The sequence below is a fragment of the Agelaius phoeniceus genome, chromosome 20, assembly GCF_051311805.1.
Source record: "Agelaius phoeniceus isolate bAgePho1 chromosome 20, bAgePho1.hap1, whole genome shotgun sequence".
NCBI classification, from domain to species: domain Eukaryota; kingdom Metazoa; phylum Chordata; class Aves; order Passeriformes; family Icteridae; genus Agelaius; species Agelaius phoeniceus.
This window is the reverse complement of record NC_135284.1, coordinates 7,328,805-7,354,613: the sequence shown is the minus strand read 5'-3', so window position 1 is coordinate 7,354,613 and position 25,809 is coordinate 7,328,805. Positions and strand designations below refer to the sequence as shown.

The 25,809-nt window shown below is 51.4% G+C and overlaps 1 protein-coding gene across 3 annotated transcripts in view; it reads left to right on the top strand.

The window, feature by feature from the left end:
• ATP2A3 (ATPase sarcoplasmic/endoplasmic reticulum Ca2+ transporting 3) overlaps nucleotides 1-25,809 on the top strand; it is a 60,848-nt gene that overhangs the window by 18,127 nt on the left and 16,912 nt on the right. For all 3 annotated transcript variants that reach the window (XM_054646733.2, XM_054646731.2, XM_077188807.1), the window contains exons 2-13: nucleotides 3,147-3,164; nucleotides 3,598-3,680; nucleotides 4,870-4,974; nucleotides 5,663-5,801; nucleotides 8,694-8,774; nucleotides 9,142-9,227; nucleotides 9,792-10,256; nucleotides 18,913-19,001; nucleotides 22,094-22,196; nucleotides 22,411-22,542; nucleotides 23,337-23,462; nucleotides 24,595-24,813. In XM_054646733.2, the coding sequence (XP_054502708.1) occupies nucleotides 3,147-3,164; nucleotides 3,598-3,680; nucleotides 4,870-4,974; nucleotides 5,663-5,801; nucleotides 8,694-8,774; nucleotides 9,142-9,227; nucleotides 9,792-10,256; nucleotides 18,913-19,001; nucleotides 22,094-22,196; nucleotides 22,411-22,542; nucleotides 23,337-23,462; nucleotides 24,595-24,813 (1,646 nt within the window). The remainder of the gene's footprint in view (nucleotides 1-3,146; nucleotides 3,165-3,597; nucleotides 3,681-4,869; nucleotides 4,975-5,662; nucleotides 5,802-8,693; nucleotides 8,775-9,141; nucleotides 9,228-9,791; nucleotides 10,257-18,912; nucleotides 19,002-22,093; nucleotides 22,197-22,410; nucleotides 22,543-23,336; nucleotides 23,463-24,594; nucleotides 24,814-25,809) is intronic.

Below are 25,809 nucleotides of genomic sequence, written 5' to 3'. Positions count from 1 at the left end.
AGGGGCTATTCAGGTGCCAGCCAGGAGTTTCCATTTCAGCCTGTTTGCACTCACCATGTTGTCCCAAGGCAATGACAGATTTGGGATTTTCCTGGTTCCCTGCCTGTGGTGGGTTTCCCTTAAGGATGGGACATGGCAGCACTGCTGGTGCCATGGGGCTGACTCACACAGAACTTGGGGCTTGGGGAGTACCAAACCCTCTTCTTTCTAGTAAGACTTTGGATGTGTCAGGAAGAAGCTCCAGCCCCAAATTTTCCTGTTTTCCAGCGTGTTTTTATCAGTTCACACCCCAAAATATGGGCTTATTGTGACTTTCAGCCCTTTTTCTCTGGGTGTTTGGTGCTGAGCTGCCACTTGAAGAGTGCAGGAAGGAGTCACTGGCAGCAGGAGCTGCCTGTATCAAACTGGGGGGTTTGGGAGGTGCCTGCAGCAGCACTGCTGTGTTTGAGCTCTGGTGACAGGAGGCAGTGTCACTGTGCCACCACAGGCTTTCAGCTGCCTGCCCCTGTGCGCGTTTCCTGAGTTCACAGAAACCCCTTTTGGTGAACTTTCATCAAGATCTCATGCAAAGCCCCAGCCCTGTGAAGGTGCTGCTGCCACTCTTCGTGCAAACTCAGTGTGGGACAGCACTGAGAGCCCTGGGCTGTTCCAGGTGGCTGCTCTGGGTGGAAAGAACCCCTGAGCTGAGCCAGGACCTGGGGGAGCCCCAGCTGCCTCCCCCAGGGCACCTGCCTGCCCTCAGCCCTCTTGCACCCCTAAAGTGCAGTCTGGGTGGAAATAGCAGCAGCAGATCTCTTCTGCTTTTAATTCTGAGGCTCTCTGGGCTGGGGAGAGGAAGCTGGGGGTGGAGAGGAGCTGGCTGTGAGAGGGCAGGAGCCACTTTGCTCTGACATGCTCTGGAGAGTGACTTGAAACGCTAAAGGTGCTCCAAGATTTTTTTTTTTTTTTTTTTTTTTTTGCTATAAAAATAATTATAGGCATTGTGTGCTGCTCTGTGTCTCACAGTGGCAGGGATCAGAGCAGCCTGACCCAGGGGAATGTGGGTTTAGAGCAGCTCATGGTGGGGGTGTCTGTGAGGACTGAGGACCTGGTACAGTTTGAAGCATGAGCACATTCAGGGTTCTTGTTTTCACTGGTTGGTTTAGTGAAGGTAGGTTTGGTTTGGGGTTTTTTTTTCATTCCTCTGAATGAAAATAGGTGATGGAAAACAGATGAGCAGGTTTCACTTCCTGCTTTCACTTGGGGCTCCAGGCTGGGGGTGTTTGCAGACAGCCACAGTGCTGGGGCATCAGTGTCTGCCTCAGGCTGGTTCCTCAAGGACTCATCTGGTCCCTTATTCCCTCCAGAAACACAAGGAGTTGGAGAAACATCTTGTTTTATCATAGAATTAAGTTAACCTCCAAGTTCATTGAGTCTAACTGTTAACCCAGAGCTGTCAGGGGTTTCTTGTCAGCTCCATGGGGTGCAGATCTCTCCCCTGAGAGATCTGGGAGAAGAGGAGGCTCTGGGGACACCTCAGAGCCCTTCCAGTGCCTAAAAGGGCCACAAGAGAGCTGGAGAGGGGCTTTGGATAAGGAATGGAGTGACAGGATAAGGGAAATGGCTTCCCACTGACAGAGAGTATGGTCAGATGGGACATGGGAAGGAATTCTTTGCTGTGAGGATGAGGAGGGCCTGGCACAGGTTACCCTGAAAAGCTGTGGCTGGAAGCATCCCTGGAAGTGTCCAAGACCAGGCTGGACAGGGCTTGGAGCAACCTGGTCAAGTGGAAGGTGTCCCTGCCATGGCAGGGGGTGGAACAAGGTGAACTTTAAGGTCCCTTTCAACCCAAACCACTCTGGAATTCTGATGGGGGCAAGTGGAGACAAGCACCCATGAGCCCCCAAAATCAGGGGAGTCCCTCCTGAGCTCTCCCTGGGTGAGGACCTCACAGTCCTGGGCCCAGCCTTGCCCACAGCAGGGCCAGCTCCCCCCTTGCTGCCCAGGAGCAGGAGGATTCCCTTGGAGGGAACCAGGGTTTGAGCACTGATGCCTTTTGAGACCTAAAAACAGAGGCCAGACAAAATTAGGAGAATAAAAAGCAGTTTATTTGTATTTATTGGAGGGCCTTCAGGTACATTTAGGGCAGATGAGGCCTTCCAGGGGCTATACCCAAAATGGACAGCGGGTCACAGGTTTTCATATTTTTATAAATTTGGTCCATTTGCATATTGGGTGTTAATCTTGCAATTACAGCTTCAGGTAATTAAGTAATTTATCCCAGGTTTGCTCCCCCCAAATCACTTTTGTTCCCATCTCTTGGGGCCTGAGGCAGTGAGGGAATCCTTGATTCCCAGGCCTAGAGAGGAATTGCTTTGTCTGACCAAAATGGGAAAGCTGTCGCTAACACTCTATATGGAGTTTGGACTAAACACTAAAGAATTGCAGGATTAGAAATATTTTGAAAATATAAATGCTCAAATCTTAGGGAATCACTTTGTCCAGTGGTCGTGGGACCCATGGCTGCACACGAAGGTCGCAGTCACCTCCTGGGGATGTGGGAATCCTGGGCAATCTGGGGTGGGTTCTTGGGAGCCCCTGGGTTTCTCTGAGGTTCTGCAGGTGCTTTGGCTTGGGTTTGGCTGGCAGCAGTGTGGATGGAAGCTCTGCACCCCCTGGGTGGCTTCAGGAGGACAGCTTGGAGCAGCTGAGCATCGCCCTTGGATTTGTTTCCTAGAGCGCTCCAGGCTGTAAAGTACAACAGATTAATAGGAAATATGGTCTGAAAGTTACAGTCCCCAGTGGGGCTGTATTGGGTTTCTGGCAGGGCATTTTATGGGATGGTTGCACTTCTGTGTCTTGGATTTGGAGAGGGCAGCTCCTGAGGAATATTTTTTTAGGCAGGCTGAGGGTAGGAACAAATGCTGCTGGAGCCACTTGCAGCAGGGAAATGAAATTTCCAGGGCTGCTCACTTGGTGTTGGACTGAGAAGTTTGAGGACAAGCTGCCTTGATGTGGGAATTTGTGCAGAAAAATTTGCATTTTGGGATGCTGAGTGAGGCATAAGGGAAGGGATTGCTAGCCTGGGTCCAAATCACTAATGATCTTTTTATTTTTATCATTTGTTGCTGTATTGTGCTCCTTGGGCTGTCGATGAAAACCCACAGAGCTCCCTGCAGAAGAAGGTAAGTCATGAGCTAGAGGTGGCAGTGCATGCCTTGAGTCTGGGTGGAGTGTGCTGGGGACAAGGCAGAGGGAATCTTTGGGGTCTTTTAATCTTGGTTTTAATCTTGGTCTTTTAATCTGAGCCCAGAGAAAGCTGGGCTGACAGTAGAGCTTCCTGTGGTGGTGAGGCTACTTCTGTGAATAGAAACAGAGAATTTTTAAAACCAGACCCAGTAAAAGCAGGGCAGTGCCAGAAATGGAAGCATTTCATTTTAGAGAGAAGCCCCCACAGTGCTGCATGTCCTCACCAATGCCCCTGGCCAAGGGGCACCAGAGCAGCTCTGAAGCAAGCAGGGATGTGGTTCTGTGGGTCTTAGGGCCTCAGTGGTTTACCTGTCTTCTGGGGATTTTTTTTTAGCACTGATTGTGCTTGGCTTCATGTTTCCCCACCAGGAAAGTCCCTCTGGGAGCTGGTACTGGAGCAGTTTGAAGACCTTCTCGTCCGCATCCTTTTGATGGCAGCTTTTCTGTCCTTTGTGAGTACCCAGAGCTTGGGGTGGCACCTTCTGGGCTACACAGAGCCTCAGGTGCCATGCAAAGAGGAGAGGAGGGCAGGTGCCTGTGGGATGAAGGAGATGCAGCAGCAGAGCCATGGTTTGTAGGGCATGGTGGCAACATCACTGCATTGCCTAAAGATGGGACTGGAGGATTTTTCAGTGATGCTGATCAAGAAGCACCAAGAGTGATATCAAAGAGCTCCCTGGGCTGCCTTCTGTTTACAGGGGGCTGTTCCAGGCTGATGATTTCAGCCTGGTTTGCTGTGCCCCAGGACTGAACTGTCAGTGCAGTTTTGCCCACAATCTACCTTGGGAGCATCTCTGCATGAGGAGATGTTTCCCACCAAGGTGCTTGAGAACAGCTGGGGTTTTTTTTGAGTGTAGGTCAGTGTGTTTGGCAGCAGGATGGCAAAGCTGAGACTCCTGTCTCTTCCTTTAGGATGTGACCCATGGGTAGATAAGGGGGAAGGCTGGTCCCTTGGGGGGTTTAATACATTCCCAAAACAACATGCAATGAAGTGAATGCAGGTAAAGCAGGTGTAAAGCCTGTGCCAGAGGTCAGGTCCTTGTGCCAGTGCCTCTGTGACAGAGCAGAGAGGTGCTGCTGTGTTGACACAGTGCAGGTCCATGAGCAGTTAAATGGAGTGGAAACATTTGTGTGTGTGCTTCATCTGTACAATGGTATGAGGCCTTTTGGGGTGGAGAGGGGGCTCAGGGTGGTGGCAGCCACAGGGTCAGTCCCTGCTCTCAGGGCTGCTCTTACTGCACTGATTATTCAGATTGCTTCACTGACCTCCTGCCCAGGAGGGGCTGCAATGCTGCCTGGTCTCTCCATTCATCAGCTCATGGCCATGGTGTCCCCACAGGAGCACTGAACACAGAGGGAGAGGCTGTCCTGCTGCAGACACTCATTCAGGCACTGCATGGCTGTTTGCTCCAGCCCCACTTGTTCAGTGCTTCACCTTATCCCAGCAGAGCACTGGAGGCTCCAGCAGTGGGACCTGGCAATTCCACTCTGTGACCAAACCATGTGGGTCTGGCCATCTCCAGGCTGTTCCCTCTCCAGCAAATAACCACCTGTGGTTTGGCTCTTTTTCCATCATCCGTCTTAAGATGTTGCTGCTCTGGTTTGAACCACATTGTGCTCCTTTTTTTCTCTTGCCACCAGATCCTGGCCTGGTTTGAAGAAGGGGAGGAGACCACGACGGCGTTTGTGGAGCCCATTGTCATCATCATGATCCTGATTGCCAACGCTGTGGTGGGGGTGTGGCAGGTAAGGCACAGCTGCCCTCCAGGTCTGCTCCATGAGGCTCAGGGCCTTCATCTAAAGGTCTGGTTGCTTCATGCCCCTGGAAATTCATTTTCCAAACGTTCAATTTTCATGTTGGCCATGCTTCCCCATGCCCTGCACATATGGCTGCCTCTTGACTCGTTCTTTCAGTCTTTCTTTGGCAATTCGTGCAGGTTGGAGCTTATCTTGCACTTATCCAGGCAAAAACTGCTTGTCTCCTGGCCAGGGCCAAATGCATTTTCCAAGGGAAGGTCTTTGCTCTGTCCACCAGAAAGCCACAGTGGCTGCTGCCCCTCACCTCACTGTGTCCCTCAGCCAGTGATGGTTTCAGCCAGTGATGCTCCTCTTTTCTGCCTATTCGTTATAAGGCCATTTATTTATCTGCAGCTTGATCTGAGGTGAGGTTGTTGGATGGGGAAAAATGCATTTGGTTGGGACACACTGCTTCTCAAACCAAGAATGAGACGATCAACCCCAAAGGTCCAAGCAATGTCCAGGACCTGGGGTGGTTTAAACCAGCAGGAATCATTTTGCAGAGGCTGAAGGTGCTTGTCCCATGCGTGGTGTGAATGGATTCCAAAGCCAGGGCTGGGGCTGGGTTTTCCTGCCTTTGCAGTGGGTGGGGAAGGAGCCTGCTGGCACCATCAGCTCTGCTCCTCTCTGCTTGCAGGAGAGAAATGCTGAGAGTGCCATCGAGGCGCTGAAGGAGTACGAGCCCGAGATGGGGAAGGTGATCCGCGCCGACCGCAGCGGCGTGCAGCGCATCCGCGCCCGCGACATCGTCCCCGGCGACATCGTGGAGGTGGCAGGTGGGTGCCACCACCCCAGGGCTGCGGCTGGATGGGGAGGTGGGACTGGCCTGGGGATCCCCAAAGCTGAGGCTCTTCAGCCCACCAAGGCTTTGCCTGAGCATCAGGCAGCAGAGAACAGCAGAGAAGAGAAAAAAATGTCCATTTCTGACGTGGGTTTTGGGACTCGGGAGGGTTTCTCTTTTTTTCTGGAAGAACAAGGAGAACTTTTAATTTTCCACTGAGATTCCCTGTTTCTGGAAGCTGCTCTCCCACACACAACCCTGGATAGGGCATGGGTGCTGCTGCAGGCCCCTGTGTGGGGAGGCCTCCTTGGGAGCTGGGGCTGCTCATCCAGACAGGCAGAAGGGATGAGCTGCAGGGTGATTTTGCCTCTGGGTGGGTTGTACCCCCCAGCCCTTCTGTTGGAGCTGTGCATTCAGCAGAGCTTGCCTGGGGGTCTGCTGCCTGCCCCAGCAGAGCTGAGGAGGATTCATTCCAATTATTCTGTTTTGTTTGTTCCTAAAATGATGCCATAAACCCCCAGAGCCACAAAACTAATCCTCTCCTTTCCTCCTCGTGGCCCTGCTGGTGGAAACATGCTGCAATCCCTTCCTTGCCCAGCCAGCTTGCTGTTATTTATGTCTTCAAGTTGGGCTTCAGCTGGAAGATGAATAAAAAAATTGTGGAGGGAGGATCAAGCAAGCCAGATCCTCAGCTGGGTGAGCTGGCAGCACTCCCAAACCAGCTCTGACAATGCAGTCCAGCTGCTGACCTGGCCTTTAATTAAATTAATGAATTATTAATACAATTCTGCCATCTTTCCCCAAATCAAGTGCATACTGCCTGCCCATCAGCAGCCCAATATTACTTTTTAATGGCACAATCAGCATTACAACTGGAATGGAAAGAGCTGTGCTCTCTGGAGGGCTTTTGCAAATTATTAGCAAATTGTGGGTTTAGGAGGTTATGGAAAGTGGTGAGGGTGCTGTCAGGTGCCTGATAGGAGAGCACACAAGGAGGAAAAGCTTTGAACCTGCCAGGGACATCCAGGTGATGCCCTGGATGTGTGACAGCACAGGCAGGAGGGGCTGGCTGCTGTTTGCATGTGCAAATGCAATGAGTTTGGCAGCAGGGAGCAGGAAACCTGTTAGGCTGAGACAAGGAGGGGGTGGCTGGAACTTGGCAGGCTGCTCAAACCCAGCTGAGTTTTGCCCTTTTGTGACAAGGCCATGGAGGTGAGTCCTGGTGCAGGCAGCTTTTGCCTTTCCCAAAAAGGGCAGGCAGAGCATCCCTTTGGGAGCACCAGAGGTTGCTGTGACCCCTGTGGTGCTCAGGCAGTTCCAGTGGCCACAGCCAGGCAGTGTCCCCCTGTTTTCCCCTCTTTCTCTGGGGAGATTTGTGGTGCTGGGGGGGTCAGCACATGGTCAGTACCTGGCTAATGGCCAGGCCAGGTCTGTCCTGTGGGATAAGAATCACAGAATCACAGAATCACAGAATGATGGGGTTGGAAGAGACCTCTAAGATCATTGAGTCCAACCTATGCCCCAACACCTCAACCAGACTGTAGCACCCAGTGCCATGTCCAGGCTTTCTTTAAACACATCCAGAGATGGTGATTCCAGCACCTCCCTGGGAAGAGCATTCCAGTACTTTATTATTCTTCTGGTGGAAAATTTCTTCCTAATACCCAACCTATACCTTTTCCTAATATCCAACCTGTACCTTCCCTGAGGTAGCTTGAGACTGTGTCCCCTACAGAAGGCACTGTGCACCCTGGAGCAAGAGCCACCAGGGCTCTCTCTGTCCCCAGATGTTGCAGGAGTTTTCCTCTGCAGGTTTAGCTCCTGTTTGCAAGTCCTCCTGCCTTTCCCAGGGGGAGAGGAGCTCTTTGCTCCCTCTGGGATGCTCCAGCCCCCTTGGACAGATGCAGAGTCTGAGTCTGTGCATGATGTTTTGGGGAGGTCTGTGCTGGCACCCCCAGACAGGTGTGACAGGGAGCAGGGGGGGTCTGGCAGATGCTGCTGCTGCATCCTGGAGCGTTGGGATCTGCAGCTGGAATAACTGGCTGGGTGGTGGAGCAGTGCCAGCCCCTCCTGCTGCTCTGGGGGGGTTTATGAGCCCCGGGAGGAAGCACTGGTTAAAGTCTGGGATTTTAGAGCATCGTTAGCAGCCAGGCCAGCAGTGTTGTGTAAGGGATGGGAGGGGCTGGGAGCCAGGGCTCCCCTCAGTATTTCCAAAACTCAGAGCGTGGCTGTGTCCAGACGATAAGGGAGCAGGAGGAAGAGCCAGGGAGAAGAAACCCAGCAGGAAAAGCAGCTTAAAATGTTTTTTTTAAGGAAGCACTAGTGCCTTGGAGGGTGGTGTTGGGTAGCAGTGGATGGGGCAGCTTTCACCTGTGCCCACTGTGCCGTGCCAGGAGAGCCAGGGATGGTTGTTTGTCTTGGACACAGAAGATTTTCCACTGTTAACAGCTTCCAGTCAGCCCACAGCAACCTGAAGCAGGGTTAGACTGGTATTAGGAAGCTCAGATTGCTTCAATGTGGGGATATTCTGGTTTTTTTGCAGGAAAGAGGCAAATGGGGGTTCAGGGGGAGTTTGCAGGGAAGAGGAGAGGCAGGGACACGGCGGGGAATGGATGCAGCACAGCAGGCAGGCCACCACCAGGGTTTGGCTGGGGCAGACTTGTAATTACAGACAGACAAAATGAAACTTTTAACAAAGCTGTAAATGCAGAAATGAGGTGTCCCAGCGCAGGACCCTTGGCCAGGGGCTGCACCCCTCATTGCTCCAGGCTGGGTGCTGCTGTGCACTTGCCCATGGCTGGGCTCAGCTGGGGGTTTGCTGTCCCCATTCCCGGGGTGCTGGCTGCTGCCAGTGCCACCTGACAAGCTGCTGTGCTTGTCCTTGCAGTTGGGGACAAGGTGCCAGCAGACATCAGGATCATCGAGATCCGCTCCACCACCCTGCGGGTCGACCAGTCCATCCTCACAGGTGAGTGTGGGCCTGTGGGCAGCAACAGCTTCCTCCTGCTGCCTTCTGGAGGCCAGCCTTGCAACTCATGCTGGGATAAGTGCTTTGCTGGGGTGGCAGAGCAAGATCTAGATGATGCTTGGACCCTCCCAGGTCTTCAAAGCCACAGCACAGGTGAGATGTGTCTGGTGCTTGGCTTCCTGCAGAGCACAAAGCCTGGGGCTTTCCTGTGTGACTTGTGGGGTTGGACATCCCCATGGTGGATGTTTGGATGGTTTGGTGGTGAAGTGCTGCTCTAGAGCACTGTGTGATGCAGGCTTGGAACAGGGATGAGCTGAGGCTGGAGAGGGAGCATGGGTGGTCCATCTGTCCCCTCTTGTCTTGGCAGGGGAGTCGGTGTCGGTGATCAAACATGCTGACCCCATCCCTGATCCCCGGGCTGTCAACCAGGACAAGAAGAACATGCTGTTCTCTGTAAGTCCCTTACACCTGACCCCACCTCTCCTGTGGTTTTCCAAAGTGCAGAGGCTGGTGGGTGTGGGAGATCTCTGAGCAGAGAAAGGGAGTGCATGCATAAGACCTGAATCCATAAAAAGAGCCCCAAATCCATAAAAATAAGAACCTGCTTCATTTGGATTCCATCTGGGCTGTGGCACATGAGGCCTTTAAATACCTTGGGCAATCTCAGAGCACTTTTTCCATCAAGCAGGATGCATTATGGATGGGGAAGAGGTCTGTGGTGAGCCTGGAGCTATTGCAAATTTGGGTTTCCTCCCTTCTCATGTTCTTCTCAGGCAGAAGCCAAGTCCTTGAGGGGTTACAGCTCTCAGGAAGGGCTCTCCTGCTCCTTAGGGGTGGGTTTATATAAAAACCCCAAGGTGTCCCATTTTCCCCTTAACCAAACGGGGAAAAAGAGCAACCCATTTCCCTTTCACAATGAGCAACCCATTTTCCTTTCACAAAGACCAACCCATTTCCCTCCTCAAACCAAGAGTTTTCATGCCCACATATCCACTCTGCTCTCTTCTTGCCCTCCAGGGCACCAACATTGCAGCTGGGAAGGCCGTAGGGATCGTCATCGCCACGGGGGTGTACACCGAGATCGGGAAGATCCGAAACCAGATGGTGGAGACCGAGCCGGAGAAGACGCCCTTGCAGCAGAAGCTGGATGAGTTCAGCCAGCAGCTCTCCAAAGTGATTTTCCTGGTGTGCATCGCCGTGTGGGTCATCAACATCAGCCACTTCAGCGACCCCGTGCACGGCGGCTCCTGGTTCCGCGGCGCCATCTACTACTTCAAGATTTCGGTGGCGCTGGCGGTGGCCGCCATCCCCGAGGGCCTCCCTGCCGTCATCACCACCTGCCTGGCGCTGGGGACGCGCAGGATGGCCAGGAAGAACGCCATCGTCAGGAGCCTGCCCTCCGTGGAGACCCTGGGCTGCACCTCGGTCATCTGCTCCGACAAGACGGGCACGCTGACCACCAACCAGATGTCTGTGTGCAGGGTGAGAGCCCAGGGCAGGGGAGAGCCTGGAGTGGGGGCTTTGACTCTTTTCTAGCCTGGAGATGGGATAACTGAGAGGTGTTGACTGGCACCCTCAGCACAAACCAGATGTCCGTGTGCAGGGTGAGAGCTGGGCCCGAGGAGGGGCAGGGGAGAGGCTGGAGTGTGGGGTTAAACCCTTTTCTGGATCAGAGATGGGGAAACTGAGAGGTGGTGACCGGCATCCTCAGCACCAACCAGATGTCCGTGTGCAGGGTGAGAGCCCAGGGCAGGGGAGAGCCTGGAGTGGGGGCTTTGACTCTTTTCTAGCCTGGAGATGGGATAACTGAGAGGTGTTGACTGGCACCCTCAGCACCAGCCAAATGTCCGTGTGCAGGGTGAGAGCCCAGGGCAGGAGGGGCAGGGGAGAGGCTGGAGTGTGGGGTTAAACCCTTTTCTGGATCAGAGATGGGGAAACTGAGAGGTGTTGACCAGCACCCTCACCACCACCCAGATGTCTGTGTGCCAGGTGAGAGTCAGGCTTGGGGCAGGAGGGGCAGGGGAGAGGCTGGAGTGTGGGGTGAAGCCATTTTCTGGATCAGAGATGAGGAAACTGAGAGGGGTTGAATTTGCAGACAAATTCAACGTGGGGAGAGATGAGAATCTTGTGTGCTGCTAAAAGTGAGTTTCCTAATTACACCCAAGCCAAGAGAAGCCCTGATCCCTTCTGACCCCTGGAGACCCTCAGGGCTTCCTATAAACCCTCAGGGCTTCCTATAGACCCTCAGGGCTTCCTATAGACCCTCCTCCCTGCTCACCCCCACACTGCTACCACCACACAGCTCTGGTGAGGACACAGAGCCCATCAGCACAGGAGGGGGTGCTCTTAAGGGTGGGAAATGGATTTGTAGAGAGTTTTCAGGGCCTGACAGAAGTCCCACACAGTGTGCATCTGTGTGCAAACCTTGAGATAAGAAATGCTGACTTAGAAATGCCATGGAATAGGACAGATGTTGCTGGGAGAGAAATGGAGGAAGAAAGAAGTTTCAAAGGATGGTCTTGCAAATAAGACTGGATACTTTGGAGAAATAGAACTATGAAAGGGGCATTGTGGTAGCACCCATGAGGGGTTGTTTTAGATGATTGGCTTTAAGGCATTACAGCATGGTGTGGCCAAGAAACACTTATAATATATTGTAATTAGGAAATAGTTGGCTTCTGATTGTGATGGCATGAATTATAAAATCTCTATTGTCCCACCCTTCACATGAGACTGAAAATAGAATAAAAGTTTTTAAAACACCTCTCTGTCACAGACATGGGAAGAGATGAGAATCTTGACTCCATGTTTCAGTAGGCTGATTTATTATTTTATGATATATAAAATATAATGATATAATGATAAAATATAATAATGATATATGAATTTGTATCATAATGATATATGAATTTTATATCATAATGATATATAATTTATAATTATTTATGAATTTATATAATAATATATCATAACGATATATTAATTTGTATAAATTGTATAAAAATAATATGTATGATGATTTATATGATTTATATATAATTTATGATTTTTATATAATTTTAATAAATTAATATATGCTTATATTAAATATAAGCATATAATATTCATATATATTAAATATATTATTATATTAAAAGAAAGTGATATATTAAAACTATACTAAAGTTGCAGACAACCCTGACATGGGAAGTGATGAGAATCTTGACTCCATGTTTCAGAAGGCTGATTTATTATTTTATGATCTATAAAATAATATATGATTTATATATAATTTATATAAATTAACATATTATTATATTAAAAGAAAATTATATATTAGAACTATACTAAAGAATAGAAAAAAGGATTTCATCAGAACGCTAGCAAAGAATAGAAAGGAATGGAATGATAATAGAATCTTGTGACTGACCAGAGAATCCGAGCCAGCTGACTGTGATTGGCCATTAATTAGAAACAACCACATGAGCCCAATCCCAGATGCACCTGTTGCATTCCACAGCAGCAGATAACCATTGGTTACATTTTGTTTCTGAGGCCTCTCAGCTTCTCAGGAGAAAAAATCCTAAGGAAAGTATTTTTCATAAAATATGTCTGTGACAGAGAGGTGTTTTAAAAACTTTTATTCTATTTTCAGTCTCATGTGAAGGGTGAGACAATAGAGATTTTATAATTCACGCCATCACAATCAGAAGCCAACTATTTCCTAATTACAATATATTTCAGGAGCCCCTTTCCAGGGAATGTTTCTTCCTGTTGGGATGTGACACTGAGACAGGCTGATGGCAATCAGCCTCCTCTGCTCTCTTGCTCTTTTCCCCCTGTTTTTAACCCAACCAGTGAGAAATCCTGCACCATGCAAAGTTACAAAGCCTGGACCCATGAAAGGCATTCCTGGTGCAGGGAGCCCTGGGCTGGTTTGGGGAAGGGTTTGAAGGCTCCTCACCTACCAGAGAGTTTTGCTCCCACATGGCTGGCCCTGTGGAGAGGTGACTTGGTAGGAAAGCCTGGACCATCTGAGCACTTCTCAGTTCTCCCATTAATCCATGAGTGTCAGGAAAGCCTTTTACATGCCTTTGGCGTGTTGTTTTTATAGGAGAACCTTGGAAAATGTGTTGCTGTGGGGAAAAATAAAAGGAGCTGGCCAACATCCCTCCTCTGGAGCACGCAGATAGTGTGGTGGGAAGCTGTGACAGTGCTGCAGACCAGGCACAGGCTCTGGCCACTGGTCAGCTCAGCACAAACTGCAGATGGATGGAAATGTCTGGTATTCCTGCCCTGTGAATGGTGTAGAACAAGACAGGGCTGGAACAAAGGAGGGAACCAAACTGCCCATGTCTCACACGAGGAGGGGCTTCCCTCCAGCCCCATTTTCAGAGCCAGTGATGCAGCAAAGCAAGGGCAGGGTGACCCCAGTGCTGAGGGGGTCCAGACCCCACAGCTCAGTGCTCCTGAGCTCTGCCCACTGCAGGAGGAGGAGGAGGAGGAGTGACCCAAACCACTTCCCAGCAGAGGGTCTGCTCTGTGAACTTGGGAAGAAGTGCCCCCATCCCTGCAGTGTGGCACAGTCAGGAGAGGGATGGAGTGGGGCAGTGGCACACAAGGGTTTTGGCATCTGCAGAATGAACTCAGCAACTTTAAAAAACTAACAAAAAAAAAAAGAGCAATTAAAAAGTCAAAGTATCCTCCAGCCCATCTCCCCTTAATCCTGTACCAATATCTGTTTATTCCCTTGGCTGGATCCTGGCTCCCAGGGCACAGCACTGGGAGAAGGGCTGGCCCCAGGACAGAGCCAGGGCTGTTAATGTTTAATTAACAGGGATTCCCATGCTGACGTGGGCAGGACAGGGCTGCCTGCTGGGCCCTGTGAGTGGCAGCTGGGTAAATATTAAATATTTGTGCTGGGCAGCCCTTGATGTGCCCAGGACACGCTCCTGTGCCAAACAGCCAGCCCAGCCATGGGCTGAACAGCCAGAAAACCCTATCAATAACCTGGGGAAATGTATTAATTGAGTGTGATTTCATTAAGTTGCCCATTAACAGGGTGAGCACAGCTGCTGAGCAGGGCCTGCTCACTGTCTCACTGCTGGCATCAGCTCTGGGAGCTCTGAAGGGACTCTGGAAAGGCCTCAGGTCTGGTTTCAGGAGCTGTGCCACATCTCTGGGTCCCTCCCAGTGCTGGGGTCTCATGGCCATGGTGCTGTCTGAGCCAGGACACACCCAGGGCTCAGCAGGGGTCAATCTGTGTCCCCCAAAGCCACCCAAAATGAGGGGCTTTGTGCTGGGGACTTTGTGATCCTGTCCACCCAGGATGGCCAAGATTTTGCTCTGACCTCAAGTCCACCCAAGGTTACACTGACAAAGCCACAAACCCGCTTAGTAAAGCAGAGTAAACCTGTGGTTTGTGTCCCTGGGGGTCTCTGAGATCACCACATCCCCCAGCCCAGGGTAGGGAGGAACCAGGAGCAGCTTCCCCCCAACCTGTAAATAACCATGGAGCTGGGAGCAGTGGGAGTCTGGCAGGAGGAGAAGGGACACAGAAGCATCACAGCTCTCTCTGCTCTCACAGGTTTAAATCACTCTCCTAAAACTTGCAGCAGCCTTTTATGCAGCCTACCTTAATTTTCCAGGAAGGTGGCATTTGAAAATCAGGACTCAAAGAGATGTGGGCTTGGCGGTGGGGGGAATGCTGCTGGCACCCCATGTCTGGGAGGAGGTGATTAGTGACATTTGGGGTGGTTAGTGACATTTGGGGTGGTTAGTGATATTTGGCTGTCTGAGATGGCTGCTGGTGTTTTTGGGGAGCAGGAGCAGAAAGGGGTTTATTTTGCACAAAGGTTGTAGCAGAGCCTGGATGTGCAATCCCTGCCATCCCTGGTGCAGTCCCCAGGGCACTGTGCCTTGGCTCAGCACTGTGGTCTGTCCAAACCTGTCACTAATTACTGGGGACCTGCCTGGGGCTCCCCAGGGGCTGTGGGTTGGCTGGGGCTGCTTCCAGTGCAGGAGGAAAATGATGCTGATCCATGGGTTGGTTGATGGAATAGTGACTGATGGTTACAGCTCTTACAATTCCAGACAGCAATCCTGCCTTTCTCCATGAGTGGTTCTTTTAAAGACACTGCAGAAAATTCAGTGCAGATAAATCCTTCACACCTGTCTGCCCCCCAGGCCCACAGCTCTGCCATGAGCTGCTCTAGGGATGCTGCAGCCACAAATGCCCTTTTCTTCCTAGAAATACCCAGCAGCAGCATCCAGCTGTGTGCTGCAGCACCAGGCTGGGCAGGATCCAGGGACAGGAGAGGAGGAGTGATGCTGGACCCTTTGGGAGAAGGGTGCACTCTCTGTAGTGTGAGCATGTAGTTACATTTTCCTTCCAGCCTCTCTGCTGCATTAGACCCCCAATCACTGGTGTGGCTTTAAAAGGTTCAGGGCAGGGGGAAGCCCAGGTGTGCTGCTGGCTGTGTTCCCCTGGCTGGAGCTGCTGTTCACTGTGCTCTACAGAGGCTGGGCAGCCCCTCTGTGAGCCTGGCTTGTCAGCAGCCCCCAGCTGAGCTGCAGCTTTCCCACCTCCTCCTATTGCTCCTGATATTATTTCTATTATTTCTGTGATGGAAACTTCAGTTCTGCTCTTAACTGCCTAAGACACAGCTATTTCCTCTGGACTGCTTCCACTGCCCACAAACCTGCCCACTTCTCAGCCTGGAAATCTGACAAAACACCAACAGGCTGAGAGAGCTGGGCTGCTCAGCCTGGAGAAGAGCAGGCTCAGGGGAGACCCTCGAGCCCTGTCCAGTGCCTAAAGGGGCTCCAAGAGAGCTGGAGAGGGACTTGGGACAAGGGCCTGGAGTGACAGGACATGGGGGAATGGCTTTAAGCTGAAGGAGAGGAGATTTGGATTAGATTTGAGGCTGGAAGTGTTTCCTGTGAGGGTGGGGAGCCCTGGCACAGGTTGTGGCTGCCCCTGGATCCCTGGAGGTGCCCAAGGCCAGGTTTGAGCAACCTGGGATAGTGGAAGCTGTCCCTGCCCATGGCAGGGGGTGGGATGAGATGAGCTTGAATGTCCCTTTCACCCCAAATCATTCTGTGCTCCTCTGATCACACCAAAAACCCTGCAAACACCTCTGCAGTGCCCTGGCTGCCCTCGTGCTTGGTCCAGTCACGCAAGCTGGGAGCAGCAGGAAATTTGATATAACCTCTGTCTGCTTGCTGTGGGTTATGTAGCACCTTTTTTTTTTTTTTTTTAAGGCATGGAAAAATAAAGAGCTTGGAATGTTGTGGGGTTTTTATTTCCCTTTTCCCTTTTTTTTAATAAGAAAGACACTATTGTGAAAGCAATAATTGTTTTGTAGCCATGGGCATTTGAAAACAAACAGGCTCATATCAGGCAAACCCATCAGGCTGGGGTGGGTGCTTTCAGCTTTTTCATAAATGAGTCTGGTTGGTGTTTCAGGAGTCCATTTTCTGAGGAGGCCAGGAGATTTTGGCTCTCTGAAAAGCTGATGGTATTGGATGTCTCAAAAAAAGGTGATGAGTGCTTAGCCTTGGAGGATTCCTTGTGGTGGTGTCTCAGACTGAGTGCCTTAGCTCAGGTTCTGGGTCTGTCATCTTTGGGGGGTTGTTAGCAAAGGAATAGGATTTGCTCTCTTTATTGAGCTTACACCCACTGCCAGAGGAGCCCAGTGCCTCCAGGGGACCTGGGACACCTCTTCTGCAGCACTTGGGCTCATTATTTCCTTCAGAACCTTTCAGGGATGCTGATGGGCCTCCCTGAGGGGCCCTGGGAAAGGAGCTGAGGGCACTGGTGCCTTGTGAGGGCTGACCTAGAACAGGAACTGGACAGAGCTAAAGAGTAAAGCAGGGATTCATTCAAAGGATCTCCTCAATGGATCCACCTTGGGCAGCACAAGAGCCCAGCCAGGGCTGCACCCAGGATGAACCAAAATGGTCACAAAATGCACCCAAGATGAACCAAAATGGTCCCAAAATGCACCCAGGATGAACCAAAATGGTCCCAAAATGCACAACCGGGCACGGTGTCTCTCACTTTGATCAGTTCTGCTCCATTTGCATCTTGCAGTTCATTGTCCCATTCCAGCTTTAGCCCATGCAGTCCCACCCTGCTTGTTTTTCTCTCTTTAGTTCTTATTGTTTATGTTCTTGGGCCTGAGATTTGGATCCTTTGTCCTTGGTCCCCAGCTGGAGCAGGAATTGTTTTGTCTCCCTGCTCTGTGCACAGAGCTCACCATCCCCTCATATGAAGCCCAGACCCACACACTAAAGCAGCACAGAATCTGAAAAATATAAAAGCCAAAACCTGAGGCATCAGCACTAGTCCAGGATAGGGCTAAAGGATACCTGCAAGTAGCTGGGAAGCCATGGTGAGGTTGTTTTGGGCTCAGAATCACTCACACAGGAGATGTAGGCATTGATTTACCTAAACCTGTAAAACAGGGAGGTGGGAAAAGCCCCTGGGGTGTCCTGGTGCTGAACATGCTGGGAAGGTGCTCCCCTGAACCTGCCCCTGTGGCTTGGCCTGTCCCCAAGCTCATGCCTGGGACCCCTCCTGTGTGGGGAAGGCTCACACCTGCCAGCCTGGCTGCACTGATGAGGTGTCCTTGCAGTAACAATAATTTCCTTGTATTAACAATAATTAATTAACAATAATTAATAATAATAATAGCAGGTGAACCTCTGTCTGTTGCCAGAGGAAGGCAGAGAAGTGGGTGGTAACTGGAGCTGTTGCATCTCTGCTGCTGAGTGATGCCTGCTGATTTCTCCAGCATCTGTTGCCTCCCTCTCCTGGGGAGCAACACAAATAAGCAGAGGAAAATAAATAGAGTAAAAAACAATTATTTTGAGACAGGTTGGAGTGGAACAGTTTTCCCTGCACCTGCTTTCTGGAGGCACTCAGCAAGTTTGTGGAGCTGAGGAGAGCAGCACTTCTCTGCATCCAGATTAAATCCTGGCTTCTCCCTGCAGCCAGGGAAATGCATTTGCCAAACCAGTTTTATTTATTTATTTCTTTATTTACTTATTTATTATGTTGCTTTTTGGCTTCAGTGTGGGTCATAAATAACAAGCAGCAGAAATGAGCATCTCTGAACTCTCTGCTCTTGTTCCCAGGGATGCTGCCCTCAAAGGTGGGCTGTGCTGGGAGGGACAAGGGGGACTGGGAGAGCTTGGGGAGAGGGGAATTTTCATTTTGTTTCAGAGTTTGAGGGATTTGTCTCATTATAGCAGCAAAAGAAAAACTGGAAGGATTTTGAAAGGCAAAAATCACTATAAATAGAGTGTGGGGGACTTTTATGGCTCTCTGGGGTTTTATTAATGAGCTGAGCTGTGATCCCAGCAAGGCACGAGGCTGGTGGCTGAGAGCTGGCTGGGAAGGGTGACAGGGGCAGCCACCCCTGCTTGGATCCTGCCCTGCAGAGGCTTTCCAGGGCAGGAGTGGAAACCTTGACCCTTCTGTGCTCCAAGAAAAACACAGGAACCTTCTTAGGAACAGGCTCAGCACCTCTCATCTCCTAGGGACAGAAAGAGCTGGAGGAACATGACAAAGGCAGATGAGAGCTGGAAGGATCTGGGGACAGCCAAGGAATAGTGGCTGACCAGGGATGGGCCTGAGTGTGTTGGTGTTCACAGGGGTCCCAAGATGAGGGAAGAGATGAGAATGTTGGCTCCATGTTTCAGAAGGCTGATTTATTATTTTATGATATATATTATATTAAAACTATACTAAAAGAATAGAAGAAAGGATTTCATCAGAAGGCTGGCTAAGAATAGAAAAAGAAGGAATGATAACAAGGGTTTGTGGCTCTGACCGAGACAGTCCAAGCCAGCTGGGCTGTGATTGGCCATTAATTAGAAACAACCACAGGAGACCAATCCCAGATGCACCTGTTGCATTCCACAGCAGCAGATAACCATTGGTTACATGTTGTTCCTGAGGATTCTCAGCTTCTCAGGAGAAAAGATCCCAAGGAAAGGATGTTTCATAAAAGATGTCTGTGACACCTGAGCCTGGTGCCAGCAGGGCTACAATAACTGGGCCAGCACCAGCTGGTGGCTTTCCAGGCTGGGCACGAGGGCTGTACCCAGAATGTGCTGCCTGATGCTGTGTTTGCACCTCTCCCCCTGGCAGATGTTCATCATGGAGAAGGTGGAGGGCAGCCAGTGCAGCCTGCACGAGTTCAGCATCACCGGCTCCACCTACGCCCCCGAGGGACAGATGTGAGTGAGGGTCCCCTCCCCAGGGACACAGGGGGGCCCTGGGCTGGCGGCAGAGCTGGGGAAGGGGGGAGGCTGGGGTTCATGGCCATGGCTGGGGGGAAAGGAGGGGTTTCCATGGTGGTTTGCAGGCCTGTCCATGGGGATTCCCAGTGGGCTTGCAGGTGTTGGGTGGTGGGCTGAGCTCTGCTGTCCATGGGCACCAGGGCAGTGTTTCCCTGTCCCTCACTCGGTTTGGGTGCTGCTCACCCTGGCTCTGCCTTCCCACTGCTCAGCAGAGGGTTCCACACCCTTGGCTCTCCCTTGGTGAGCAATCCCAGTAAAACAAGGCCACCTGTGAACCAGAGAAGATGACAGATGTGGGAATGGGGGTGAGCATAGAAATTTCATCACATAGAAATTTTCCCTAAATTTCTCACCGAGTGATACATGATACACCTGCACTGCTCTCTGTAATCTATTTCACTTTGCAGCAGAAGGTAACTCTCCATGTTTCTGGAGCCTGCACAGTTTGGGTATTGACTGATGGCTGTTGCCCCTGTCCTGAGCAGGATGCAGGGTGGGCAGCTTGTCTGGAAGCCACCAGCAGTGCTCAAGGGGACTGGCAAATGGCTCAAACCCCACAAGGACAGTGCTCCCTGAGCCCTGTGCCCACAGCAGGGGTGGCTGGTGTGCCCAGGGCACGATCCTGCTGCTGGCAGGGTGTGTCTCAGGGCAGGCATGGGCAGGGAGTGCAAGCTGGGGGCTTTTCTCTCAAGTGTTATCACACACATGGGGTTCTCTGCTGTTGTATTTGTTTATTCCTGTTCCTTTGGAAGGAGGTGGTGGCCCCCAGTGTAGCAAGAAGGCAGATGAGAAGCTCAGCTGGTGGTGGGAGCACTCTCTGCTCCCCTTTGCTTTGCTCAGTGATCCCAGACACATTTGTCAGCATGGTCCCTTCTGCTCATCCCTGGAGCAGCTGTAATTCATCTCAGCCACAGACTTAATTTCATGAATATTTATAGAGCCAATTTGATCCTTGGCTAGGAATCTCCATTAAAAACTGAGCCAAGTCATGAGCTGGTGTCAATCAGTGCATTTCAATTTAAATTGAGGAGGACCCAGGGGCTGAACTTGTGCCTGCCAACCTCTGAAGCTCAGTGTCCCCTGGCCTCTGGGGGCTGCATTCAGGGCCACTCTGTTGGTCTGCAACATTTTTTGTTGCTCCTGAGTTTTGCTTTAGCCCTGTGCCTGTGTTGTGTATGGAGAGGGATGTGTGGGCTTGCTGAGGAGAGAACCCCCTTTCCCCAGGGCTGGTGGCACTGAAAGGCTTGTTTGCTTTGACCTGGCCTTGGCAGGGGGGTATTTCATGCAGGACCCTGGCTTTGCTCACACAGCACCCAGCCAGCAGCCCCTTTTTTTTCCCAGCACATGGGTCTGACCATGCAGGGGCTGCTGACCATGGGGCTGTGACTCCCATCCCTTCCCACAATATCCAGGGGATCCCATGCTGCACAAGCCATGCTTGCTGTGTCTGCTGTCCCTCCCTGTGAGCCCAGGGCAGGGCAGCCTCTCTGGGCAGGAGCAGTGGCTCTCCCTTCCCACTCACAGCCCAGTGTGGCTTTGTCTCCCTCAGCAAACAGATTTTTCAGATTTTCTTGGCTGCTCCGTGTTTTCCGCTCCCGAGCTGTAACAAGGGCTCCAAAATGTTCTTTCCATTGGGAACCAACAGTGGAATAAGCTGATCCTAGTAAATGCCTGACAAATTATTTTTCCAGCCAGCAGATGACCGGCTGGGTTTACACAGCTCTAACCTGCAGTTACCTCTGCTGGAACCAGGGGAATTTTTGATTTCCTTCAAAACCACTGCTACCATTCCACTGCACCAGGAGAGGAGGAGCAGCTGGCTTGCCTGGAGTGTTCAGGGCTGCTCCTTTCCGTAGCAAAGAGCTGCTATTGAGGAAGCAAAGATCACAGTCCAGCACTTGCTTGGAAGCAGGCACAGCAGTGCAGCTGTTCAAGCTCTCTGCTGCTCCTAAATGCTCCCCTGGGTTCCCTCTGGAGTGTGAATCAGCATCACAGGGAGGGGAAGGGACTTGCTGTTGGTTCCACAGCTCCTGTGGATTCAAAGCAAGTGGAAACCCCTGAGGGGCTAGATATTAACATGAATTTCTTTGCCCCTTTTCTGGTCCATCACCTTCATCATCAGCCTGGGAGGGAGCAGCCCCTGATTGCTCCTTTGAACTCCTCTGCAGCCCCCTTTGTTCTGGGCCACTTCCAGAATTTATTTGCCTCCTGTCATATTTTATTTGCAATTTAGTGCTGCCCCATTTAATAAAGTACAAAATGTGAACCCAAGGACTTATTGCCAGCACTGATGCTTTAACTGGGCATTTGCTTCCACTTTTACAGGAGTGATGTGTAGGCTGTATATCCCCCTAGGAGGGATGTTTAGGGTGAGCTAACAGTATTGAAGGTGTGAGCTGGTGTGAGGCTGTTGGGGTTGTGTGGTGGTTCCAGTTGTGGGTTTCTCTGGGTCTGGATTGAAGGCACTTGAGACAGTAATTCATGTTCAGACTCAGGTGTTTATTATTTCTTATCAGTAAAACAGTCTCACTAATGTGAGTTTGACAGCTTTTCATTAGAAGGCACAAAATGGCTCACTATCTCTTGGTACAAGGTCTTTTAAGACTAAACTCTCCAATTAAGAGCTGACACCTGGATTATTTTCCCTTTTAACCCAATAACTGATCCCAAAGAGCTGCAATGCAGACTTTTCTGCCCAATTACAAAATGCCACCCAAACCCATGGAGAAGGAGGAAGAAGAAGCATGAAGAAGAAGCCCAGGATGACACCCTGTGCCCTCCATCTTGCTTCCATCCACAACATACTAAAAATCCCCAAACCTAAATTTCTCACCTAAGTGATACACCTACACTACTCTCTATAATCTATTTCACACTTTTGTAGATTCTAGTTTATCTTGAAATTTAGGAAACTTTCTCCATGAATGAGGGTCAAAGTCAGTGCTGCCCTGGGGCTCAGGGCACCCCAGAGCAGACAGGGAAACATTCCCAGTGCCCTGGGTTTGCCCATGGTTGTTCTCTGCCCTCAGCCTGAAGGACGAGCAGCCGGTGCAGTGCGGGCAGTACGACGGGCTGGTGGAGCTGGCCACCATCTGTGCCCTCTGCAATGACTCCTCGCTGGACTACAATGAGGTGTGGGGGCACCAGGGCCAGGGTGGCGTTGGGGGGATGCTCTTGCTGTGCTTCAGAGCAAAGCCAGGAGAGTTTGTCCCTTGGGATCCCCTTCCCTGGCTTCGGCTCATCCCCAGGGGATGCTCTGCTGTGGGGGGTGGCAGCATCCTCGGGGGCAGCAGCAACGTGTAGAGGATGTGCTCTAAAGATTCAGCTCTTTTTTTCTACCCTCTAGTCCAAAAGAGTCTATGAGAAGGTGGGGGAAGCCACTGAAACAGCCCTGACGTGCCTGGTGGAGAAGATGAACGTCTTCAACACAGACCTCAGCAAACTGTCCAAGGTGGAGAGAGCCAACGCCTGCAACTCAGTGAGTGGGGAGCAACCCCATCAGCACTGGGGGATGGCAGGGAGAGGAGGGATTGAGGGTGGCTGATATTTGGGCAAATAAGCACTTGCAATGATCTAAGGGACTGATTTGGCACAAGGATGTGATTTCTGGGCTCTCACAGTGAGCTGTTTTTGGAACAGTGGCCCTGGGGGGCTGATGCCAGGGCCTTGAAGACCAGCCTACATGGAGCTTTGGAGCAGGTGATTCCTGAGGCTCCAACTCAGTCCAGTCCCTGCTCAGGCAGGAGAGACCCTCTAAATGAGAGCCTGAGCTCTGGCTGCAGATGAGGAAGTTTGGAGTTATCTTTGGGTGCCCAGTTTGCACTGAGCAGTCACCCTCCAGCATGAACCAAACCCTATTCCCCAGAGCTTTGCCTGCCCCAGTGACATTTGCTCCTTGGAAAAATCTATTTTTGACATGAAAATGTCTTGTGCTGGCTCTTCCCCTACTCCAGTGTCTCCCTGTCCTCCTGGGTGAAAACACACTTTATTTTGGGTCTGTATTTCCTCTGCTTTAGATCTTACAATGTCTTTCCTTGATCAAAGGGCTCTCTGTTCCAGCATTTTTCCCTAGGATAGATCTGTGCAGGTTGTAACAAATATTCTGACTCCTTTCTGATAAGGAAAGCTTGTGGCTTTAGCCCTGTCCCATCCATCCTGGCTCCTGTGGCTGCCTTTCTCCTCCCACCCCAGGGGCTCAGCAGGGTTGCCAGCCAAGGCAGAGAGCACCAGTGTCCCTGGCATGTCCTGCTCAGGCCAGTGCTGTTCCTGCAGGTGATCAAGCAGCTGATGAGGAAGGAGTGCACCCTGGAGTTCTCCCGGGACCGCAAGTCCATGTCCGTGTACTGCACTCCCAGTGGGGCTGGCAACAACTCTGCTGGCAGCAAGATGTTTGTCAAGGTAGGGCTGGAGCCACTGTTTGTTTGTCAAGGTAGGGCTGGAGCCACTGTTTGTTTGTCAAGGTAGGGCTGCAGGGTCCCCTCACACACCCAGCAGCATCTGGCCCTGGCTGCACAGGGCAGTGGTGATGCTCTGCAGCTCCTCTCACACTCTGGGGAAATGTGGTGAGGGGAGCTCTGGAGCATTTCCTGCAGTGCTGGAGAAAACTCTGAGCTGCCTGGGGAGCCAGGATCCAGCAGGTAGGCTGGTGGGGTCAGGGAGGAGGTGAGTCTTTGCCATATTGATTAGGGAAGAAAGGGGGTGAGATGGTTTAGAGGGAGGGAAAGGTGCTGAGTGTGCTGGTGTTGGGGCAAGGGGGAGCTGCCCTCGTGCAGAATTTGGGCACTTGCCTTTATTAAAGGCTTGGACCCTCCAGATGCCAGTAATGCCCAAAGGATGATGTCCATTTTTCCACTGAAGCCAGAAATAAAATAGTGTTTCATAGGAAATTTTCTTCCCAAGGGAAGAGATGTGGTGGAATTTCTCCCCGCTGACTCTGAGAAGATTTGGATATTGTTGTTCCCACTGGGAAATTATCTGGGTGGGTGAACTCTGCCCTCCAGGCCAGGCTGGGACCCTCTAAAGCCTCTGGATCTGTGGCCCTGGGAGAGCTTTTGAAGAGGTGCAATGGAAGGATTGCAAGTGTTATATTAAAGAGTAATGTCAGGGTCCTTTGTAAGGTCAGAAGGGCTGGGGTGAGAGGCTGGGATGCTGAAGGACATGTTTTCCTGAATTGCAAAGGCATCACAAGCATCCTCTGAGGATCCCACATTTGTTCCCTCACAGATTTACAGCCCTCATCCCCTGCAGGTCGGATCAGGGGTCTGTGGGGTGGGGTGGGAGTATTTCAGGAGGATATGCAGGTTTTGCAGGAGCCAGCTGGCTCTGCAGCAGATCCTGCTCTTGGTCACCTGGGTGTGCTTGGTCAGAGGCTGCCATCTAGTGCCCTGAGCCACAGGGCCGGGATGTGCGCTGGAATTTGGGGGAGAATTCCTCTGTTTTTACCCAAACGTGGTGCCTTCCCTCCCTCTGGCACTTCCTTTGACCCTCCAGCCTCACCCATCCCCTGAGCCCTCCTCTGCTCTCCCCACAGGGCGCCCCGGAGAGCGTCATCGAGCGCTGCACCCACGTGCGCGTGGGCACCGCCAAGGTCCCGCTGACGGCCCCGGTGAGGGACAAGATCCTGGGCAGGATCCGGGACTGGGGCATGGGCATGGACACCCTGCGCTGCCTGGCCCTGGCCACGCAGGACTCGCCCGTGCGCAGGGAGAGCATGCAGCTGCACGACTCTGCTGCCTTCGTCCACTACGAGGTACAGCACCCCAGATCCGGCCCTGCTCTCTGTCTTCCTTGTTCCCAGAGTTTCCCCAGCTGCCCCAGCAGGAATTTCCCTCTGGTTTCTCTGTGGCTCATCTCCTCTGCAAACCTCAGGATAACAAGCCCCATCTCACCGAGTGTGTTTTCCTGTGGAGTGACTGCTGAGGAGACCATTGGGAGGGATGGGGAGGAGGGGAGCAAAGAGAAAACGTGTGAGGAGGAGCAGAGGGATGGGAGCATCCTGTTGGATTGGGGCTGTAGAGTGCATCCATGGGGCAGTTATGATAGGAAACTGCCTGTCTTGGTTTGGAAAGACAGGAGTCTGCTAAGGAAGGCAGGAGCCTCCTCTGAAATGGAAAATGTAAACCCTCCCCACCCCTCCAAATTGCTGTAAATTTTAAATTAAGGGGGCTCTCAGACAAAAATATGGGAGCAGGAAATAACAGTTCTTTAATAGGGAAGGAAAAAAATAAAAGGATAAACAATGCAGTGCACTAGAACAACACTGCCAGAGTCAGAGCCCAGCCTGACACCCTGTGGGTCAGGGTGTTGGTGGCAGCCCCATTGGAAATGTGGCTCAGCCCTCCTGCAGTGTCAGGGGTGGTTCTGTTGGAGCAAGGGGGTCCTGTAGAGAAGGATGAATTCTGCCTCTGAAGATCCAGTGGAAGGAGAGGCAGCTGCTGTTCCTCTGGGGAATCCTGTGGAGAAAGTCATGCTGGTGTCTCAAAAACCTCTGGATTATATCTGGATAAGAATGCTTGGCTCCTCCCTCTGGGCTCACATCTCCCAATGGGATGCTGTAGTTCTTATCAGCCATGCAGTGACATTCAGTAGCTGTTATCAGCAGATGTCCCCTCCTGAGGGAGGTGTGAATGTGGTCACTCAAAGAGAGAGATAAGGCAAACTGCCCACTTGACAAAAGATAATCTGCCATACAGATAGAAAACATCTCGCATTGCAATCTTCAACACTGCCCCAGAATTCCATAGGT